At 38.3% G+C, this 8,333-nt stretch overlaps 1 protein-coding gene across 1 annotated transcript in view; it reads left to right on the top strand.

Moving 5' to 3' along the window:
* Positions 1–506: 506 nt before the first annotated feature.
* Positions 507–8,333, top strand: part of LOC102586405 (DEAD-box ATP-dependent RNA helicase 3, chloroplastic) — a 10,371-nt gene continuing 2,544 nt past the window's right edge. Inside the window, exons 1-9 of the mRNA XM_006355213.2 lie at positions 507–968; positions 1,673–1,809; positions 1,891–2,302; positions 2,618–2,716; positions 2,802–3,026; positions 3,831–4,208; positions 4,945–5,088; positions 5,228–5,323; positions 5,445–5,713. Of these exons, the coding sequence (XP_006355275.1) occupies positions 573–968; positions 1,673–1,809; positions 1,891–2,302; positions 2,618–2,716; positions 2,802–3,026; positions 3,831–4,208; positions 4,945–5,088; positions 5,228–5,323; positions 5,445–5,713 (2,156 nt within the window). The 5' untranslated portion in view covers positions 507–572. The remainder of the gene's footprint in view (positions 969–1,672; positions 1,810–1,890; positions 2,303–2,617; positions 2,717–2,801; positions 3,027–3,830; positions 4,209–4,944; positions 5,089–5,227; positions 5,324–5,444; positions 5,714–8,333) is intronic.

Here is an 8,333-nt window from a genome sequence, read left to right as displayed (position 1 = left end):
TTGGGGGGGGGGGTCCTTTTCACGAGCCCTCCCACAGACCGTGTGGAGGACCACGGACCGTGAAGGTCACAGTGGTCCTTCACTTGAGCTGGGATCTACTGGCTTAGGACTACGGACCCTCCCACAGCCCGTCATCAAGACCACAGCCTGTGGTGGGATTCGTGGTCTGAGGCCTGAGCTTGGGTTGGTTCTGCCTGGCCTTCATGAGCCTTCCTACGGCTCGTGTGGTAGTCCACGGCCCGTATGAGTATGAGTCCTTTCACATGTTACAAAAAATAGTAACTAGTTATTCTTTAATATAATCCTTTCACATGTTACAAAAAATCTCTTCACGCCGAGTATGAGTCCGTTTTTTTTTTGCAAATTTTAAACAATGAGTCCTTTTATTTTATATATAAAAAAATATAAACTTGGATGAGAGTTTAATATTTATATTGAAAATAATTGAAGGAGTGGTATTTCTGGTATTTTTATTGTGTCTAAACCCATAAAAGTCCCTGGGTAGTAGGCATTCCTACACTATAAACCTTCCACCCTTATCATCACTTTTATCTCCTTATCCCTTCTCTCCCATGGCCTCTTCTTCTTCCATTATAGGAGTTTCCTCCATATACCAAACCAATCCTTCACTCGAACTCTCTCGAAGACCCACTGCTACCCCTCCTTTATCTCTTCCTTTCTCCACTGAAAAATCCAATTTTCATGTTCATGTTCGTCTCAGACGTCCTTTTCTGGCTTCTGCTGTAGTAACTCCTAATTCTTCTGTGCTTAGTGAAGAAGCGTTTAAGGGAATTGGGGGTTTCGGGAAGGATTCTTTGAATGTTAGCGAAAGTGAATATGATTCTGAGGATGAGGTTGAGGATAATGAGTCAAATGAGGATGAACTTGCTGTATCCAAACTTGGTTTACCTCACAGGCTTGTTGAGGCTCTTGAGAAGCGTGGAATTACTCAACTTTTCCCAATTCAGGTTATTTATCTTGTTCAACTGTTTAGTGCAATTTTATTAGCTAATTTTTATGCCAAATTGGTACAATTATTTGCTTGATATCCTAATTGTTTTTAAATGCTAGCTTGTATACCAAGTGACTGCACCTATATGTCACTAATGAGCAACACTACCGTTGCAGTATTGCACCAAGGCTCGCCCTCAGATTTGTGACTCTAATTGTACTATCTGCAAAAGTAGCTGGACAACAATTTAGAATCCGTATTTAAATGTGTTTAGTGGGGTATAGTGCTCATTTGGTCACGGGTTCAAGGGTCTGATCAACTTCTTTGTAGAACAGCAAGGGGAAGGCTGTGTGTGATATGCACCCATTCTCCCTAGCACTCGTGTGAGTGGGGGTAAACCCCTTTATTCAGCTGTATCTAACTGAAATATACTTAACTACCCATATAACGTATGTAGCTGGCATAGACATTATCGTAAGATGCTAGTATTCACTGTGGGATGCAGCGCAAGTCATTACACTTGCGAAATGTGTGCTTCTATATTAACTTTATCCTTCATGATTTGGCGTGCGTGTTGGTTCGGTGGACTATTTTCTGTGATATATTCCAGTTGTTTATGTAGGTTATTGGAATTAAAGGTGATTTTGAAATGGAAGTAAAACTTTTTCACTGCAAATATTTGATAGATTATCCTAAATCATGTGTTTTCTTATTATGTAGAGAGCTGTTCTAGTGCCGGCACTGGAGGGTCGGGATATAATTGCTCGTGCAAAGACAGGGACGGGGAAGACACTTGCCTTTGGTATTCCAGTATTGAAAAAGCTTAGTACGGATGAAGAAATGAGAAATACTCAGAGGTATAAGTTTTATCATGATGGTTAGAGTTTTTATTAGTCCAATTGTTGACGAGTATGTTAATTTTCTCTTTTAATTTCTAGACGGGGACGGCTTCCCAAAATTTTGGTACTTGCACCTACTCGAGAGTTAGCCAATCAAGTTGAGAAGGAAATGAAAGAGTCGGCACCATACTTGAACACTGTCTGCATATACGGAGGCGTTTCTTATGCTACACAGCAAAATGCACTTTCCCGTGGGGTTGATGTTGTTGTTGGAACTCCAGGTAGACTTATTGACCTGATAAACAATAACACCTTGAAACTTGGGGAGGTGGAATATTTGGTCCTCGACGAGGCTGATCAAATGCTCGCAGTTGGATTTGAGGAAGATGTAGAAGTTATTTTGGAAAAACTTCCACCACAGAGGCAGAGCATGCTTTTCTCAGCCACCATGCCTGGCTGGGTAAAGAAGCTGTCCAGGAAGTATTTGAACAATCCTTTGACAATTGACTTGGTAAGTCTTCGTTCTTTCTCAGAGTCACGTATCATCGTCCTTCTTGATTATGATATCATCTTGATATATGCAGTACTTCAATGTGCCCCTGAATGATCTCTAGCTGCACTTTTTAATAGCAAATGCCGTTGTTTTTTGATTAGAAATAAAAATTGTCAGTATATTTCCTTACTTCTCCAAAGAAGTTGTGGATAATTGGTTTTAATTGTGCTCATATGGATTTACAAATATATATATATATATATATAATTTCTTTTCTTCCCAGGTGGTTGTCTTACCTCTTGTTCTTTCCCTTCTTTTCAAATACTCATTTAGGTTGGTGATCAAGATGAAAAGCTGGCAGAGGGGATCAAGCTATATGCTCTATCAGCTACATCAACATCAAAACGATCTATACTTGGTGATCTTGTTACAGTATGAATCAACAGCCTATTCTCGTAGCTTTTTTCCACCAATGCAGAATTCAGAGCTTTAGAGTTTTGCTTTAAACAATTTTCAGGTTTATGCAAAGGGCGGAAAGACAATTGTTTTTACACAGACAAAACGAGATGCTGATGAGGTTTCAATGGCATTATCAAATAGCATTTCTTCTGAGGCACTGCATGGAGACATTTCTCAACATCAGAGGGAAAGAACACTAAATGGATTTAGGCAAGGAAAATTCACTGTGCTAGTTGCGACTGACGTTGCATCTCGTGGTCTTGATATACCTAATGTTGACTTAGTAAGTTCATACGGTTATATATATATATATATATATATAACCTTAACAAACTTGACTGCTTTATTTTTAACTTCTGTTATTTATGGTGCGGTTTCTGTGGATGAAGTTGGAATTTTGGGCGTTTATCTAGGTGAAAGGAATGCTTACATTTTGTAGCTGAGAGTCAAAATTTGAGTAACAGAATCCGTTGGTTTTGTTAGAAAGCGGGCAGTTTCCACAAATAGGTTGTTGCATATTTTGACTATTTGCGTAATTGCCTAAAGCTGCATATACACTGGTGAAATGTGGAAGAGATATGGGTTTGATCAATCATAGTACTAATTGTTATTTTATTTCATAGATATGATATAGTCAAACTTGTTATTCTCTTTCTGTCCAGCTTCTCCTTGTTCTCGTTCCCCCTTTGTTTTGAAAATTTTCAATTTTTCACTTCTGACTTCTGAATCAAATCTTGGAGAATGCTCAGTGTTATGGAATATCTATATTGATGTAGAATTTCTGCCACATTGAGGTGATACTCTTTCGACTGTGTTGTAAGGGTGTTTGTAATAGAATCATTACAATCATAAAATCAGTGTTAAAGTCTTGTTTTTTGTGGGTAGGGTGGGGTGGGGAGTTGATGTTGGTATTCATTATACTCCATCGTTTGCCAATGACCAGAATTAACTGTTTGAATCTCTTCTGCTTGAAAAGTGCTGCACAGTCACTTGGACATTGTATTTTCCGATTCTATGCTTTGTTTATACTTTATAGGCATCAGTTAACAGTAATAACCTTTTGGATCCATCCCCCCTTGTTATTTAGGTAATCCATTATGAACTACCCAACGATCCAGAAACTTTTGTTCATCGCTCTGGTCGAACGGGCCGTGCTGGAAAAGAAGGCATTGCCATTCTGATGTACACAGGTAGTCAAAGGCGAACTGTCAGATCTCTCGAACGCGATGTTGGATGCAAGTTTGAATTCGTTAGTCCTCCATCTGTCAAAGAGGTTTTAGAGTCATCAGCTGAGCATGTGGTGGCTGCACTTACTGGAGTTCATCCCGAATCTGTTGAGTACTTCATTCCAACTGCACAACAGTTGATGGAGCAACAAGGAGTAAATTCCCTTGCTGCTGCACTTGCTCTTTTGGGTGGATTTTCCAAACCGCCATCTTCTCGATCTCTAATAACTCATGAACAGGTATGATCAGTTATAGGTATTTATGTTGATTGATAAATCTTATTGGTTGCCTCTGTTATTGAGGTACTAATATGTATTGATAAATCTTAATGATTGCTTCCATATTGAGTTAATCAGCAATTAAGAAATTTCTGCAGTACTTCCTCTTTCCCTCCTTTCTTCACCCTTTGTGCTGCGGACTGATAGGCTTCTTCTGTATGCAAGTTATAATGGCCAATTCAATGGTCAAGTGAGGTGCTGAAGTGATATGATGTTGCTCCTATATCTATTCATCAGCTGTTTTTTTCAGTGTTCCCTTGTCCTAACTCACTCTTGGGCAGTCATAGTAATTGGCACTAATATCCTCATTGTGGTGCAAAATTGTAGTATCGACAAGTGATATGTGCAATTGAACTGCTCCAAGGCCACTCTGCAGGCCTTGTTAGTTGGGTGAGTTCCTTGGCCTGCAAGTGGGCCATGTACTTGGCCTATTCAACTGCCCAAAAGGCATACCTGGTTCTTCGATGATAGCTCCCCCAACATTAAATATGCTTCTCCTTTTTTTATCTCAACCGCTAATTTGGGTCTTTCCTCATTTGATGATGCCAATCACCGGATGCTACCACTGTGGTCAAAATGCTAGTATAAGCAACCATGACTTGAGATTTTGATCCATCTCTTTTCACTTTCTTTTATGCCTCCAGATATAAAGTATATGCCCATTGCATTTTTTGTGATCAACATATTTTCACTGCAGGGTTGGACTACATTACAGCTGACACGTGATTCTGAAAATTCCCGAGGATTCCTGTCGGCAAGATCTGTTACTGGTTTCCTCTCTGATGTCTATTCACCAGCTGCTGATGAAATTGGCAAAATTCACCTAATTGCAGATGAAAGGGTGTGTAACCAATATGCTAATGATGTTGCTATATGTTCCACATTGTTGATGCCCCTAGGGAGATGTGGTGTCTTGTTTTCTGATCCCTTTCTCGGTGTCTTTGCTCTAACCAGAACCATTTCACGTATTTTGAGCTCAGGTTCAGGGGGCCATCTTTGATCTTCCTGAGGAGATTGCTGCAGATCTACTAAATCAGGAGTTACCACCTGGAAATACTATTTCCAAGATTACCAAGGTTAATCTGCTTCTTACTATGGTTCTTGTATATATTTTGTGACTTAGCTGCACAGTTCATTTTGCTGTTAACTCTTAGATCTGAGACAGGATAGTAATCTTTATAATCCTCTGTCTTGCAGTTACCTGCTTTACAAGACGATGGGCCAGCTGGTGATTTCTATGGGAGGTTTTCAAGCAGGGATACTAGGGGGACACGAGGAGGTTTTAGAGACCGTAGAGGCAGATATTCTCAGGGTTCTTCTAGTGGCCGTTTCTCTGATAATGATGATGATAATTGGGGGAATGACTCTAGGTCGCGAGGTGGCCGGACAAGAAGGGGAGGAAGTGATTGGCTCATCAGTGGTGATAGGCGCTCTAGCAGGTCTTTATCTGGAGGAAGCAGAGACAGGTTTGTTTCTCATCTTAATGGGCACACAATTTAATATGATTTCTTCTTTTTTTGTTGTATATCTAATTCTCTCCTTTCTTCCCAAGCAACTTGCTCTTGTGTGATTGCATTATTAGCGTAGTCCTGGGACTTTAATCCAGTTGCTGGTATCTTATTAAAAAGGACAAGCAAACCCAGTTACTGCTGGCATTATTTGTATGATGGGACGGATTATCAGCATTGTATTGTTAATTGCTAAGATGGTCATTGTCACCACTGAAACTTGGTTAGGTCATGACCGACACTTAGCGAGCAGCTACTCTTCGTAAGCAAATCAGCATTCATAACAAGAAGCTTAATCCAAATACCATAACACAATTTAACATGACGGTGGAAACCATGTCTCAGCAGTACAACATGAGTAAATAATGAATCCCATAATCCAACAATCTAGTCATGGAGAATATAATACTGTCTGAATTATAAAAAAAACCCAATATCATAACTAAGAAAGGTGAAAGCAGAGGTAACAACCTTCATGAGTAGAGTGGATGGCTCACCTCAGTAGCAAGAATTAGTGTTTCAAAAGGCGAGGGTGGGAGGCAATGTGTTTTACGCAGTACAGGGCGACGCGTAAGTTCCATGGATCTATGGGGCGTATATCTCATATATCTTCAATTTTATAATTTTATTATTAAGAAAATAAGCAAAAGAAAAACTTTCAATAATTCTACAAATAAATCACCAATAATATATAAAAGTTATGAGAAAGATAACAACACAAAAAATTATTATAGTTGAGATAATCTTTAAAATAAAATTAGTATCCATCTCCACATTTACTAGTCCTTTCCACCCTCAACTAATATTTGCAGTGATTATTAGTAGGACATGATGCTAGTCAATCCATACTCATAATATCATCAAAATTAATCATTTGTAATACAACCAAATGGATCGTGGTCCTTCCCTACCCCGAGACTATCTACGACTATAGACTCCCCTATTTGAGTCTAAACTACAAAGACTAATCTAAGAATTCAAGATCCCTCTCTAAACAAGATCTAAAGTACAGAGACATGCATATGTAGATCCGGGATCTATAAGCGCAAATACCTCAAAAGAGCAGACTTGCACCACAACATGGGATGCCTCAATATTTTGCATATAGCCATTACATAGAAGAGCCTTTTTGGCCTAGTGGTTGGGATGGGAGGCTTTTTTGAGAAAAAAGTACTTTTTTGGAAAGAAAGGTGTTTGACCAATCAGTTAAACAACTTTTAAATAGAAAAGCAATTTTTCTGTAGTTGGGATGAAGCTAATTTCTTTTTGCTTCTAATAGCCGAAGCAGAAAGTTATTTTTTTCTAGACAAAAGTATTCCTACCATTTATACATATTTACCAATGTATCCCTTGTTAATTAATTAGCATCTCATAAGTTTGGTTAAATTCCATTTAAGAATTTTATTCATCATTTTTTTCACAATAAATTCTTTAAATTATTTTATATTTTATATTTTATATTTTATATATTATTACTTTATGCTTTAACGTGTGGAATGATTTTTAATTTATTTGACGTCATATTTTTAATTATATTTAAATCATAATATTAATATTATATCAATATTTGATATTTTCTTTGATTTATCTATGTAAAATACTGATTGAAAATTTGTAATATGTATTATTTATTTAGTTAAACAAAAATAAAAATTAATTGAAACTTTTATAACAGATATTTAAAATAATCTCACTATATAAAATATTCTTAATATTAAAAGTGCATTGATAACTGTCATTTTTTCGTAATTTGACTCTCAAAACCACTTTCTAAAAAATTAGTCAAATGCAATCTACTTATCAAAAGCATTTTTCAAATAATTTAGACAAACACAATAGCACTTGTCTGAAAAGCTATTTTAATAGAAGTGCTTGTAAAATTAAGCAGTTTTTAGCCGCTTGGCCAAATAGGCTCAAAATGGGGTGGTACCCCTGCACCTTGTGCACCCTGTTGACTATTAAATCATGTGACTTTAAGCAGTTTTTAGCCACTTGGCCAAATAGGCTCAAAATGGGGTGGTACCCCTGCACCTTGTGCACCCTGTTGACTATTACATCATGTGACTTTAAGAGCGACCAATGGCTGTCTGACCTGGTGTAAGTACCTGAGGTTGAATCCGTGATCTAGTCTCACCAATACCTGAATGCCTTGTTCATAATTTACAAAGAGGCCCTGTTCTCCACAAGAATAGCAAACTCCTGAGCTCCTCTTACACTGACTACAGTGGCTTTTGTAACAATCAACAGATGTTGGTGGGGTCCATAATGGAACGACCTGTCACGTCTTCGATGCTGCAGCTGTAGTTGTCTCTGTTGGGAGGAAGGAGCACTGACTGAACCACTATCTACATTGCACTGAGATCGTACCATTATTCAAACCATCGAATTCTCAACTTGGGATGTTAGGGCCCAACCTATGAATATCCAAGTCAAGTATCACGTTTTGAAGACTAAATCTTGTAGAAATCAATGCATATTAATCCAAAATAGTACCTGGGGATCATACCTTCGTATATTGGGATTGGATTCCCCATCTCTTCTCTCTCTCCCCCTCCCCCCCCCCCCCCCCCTCCCCTCC

This window comes from Solanum tuberosum, unplaced genomic scaffold (assembly GCF_000226075.1).
Source record: "Solanum tuberosum cultivar DM 1-3 516 R44 unplaced genomic scaffold, SolTub_3.0 scf00188, whole genome shotgun sequence".
Lineage (NCBI taxonomy): Eukaryota > Viridiplantae > Streptophyta > Magnoliopsida > Solanales > Solanaceae > Solanum > Solanum tuberosum.
Note: the sequence above shows the minus strand (reverse complement) of the source record. Positions and strands in the feature narration are given on the sequence as shown.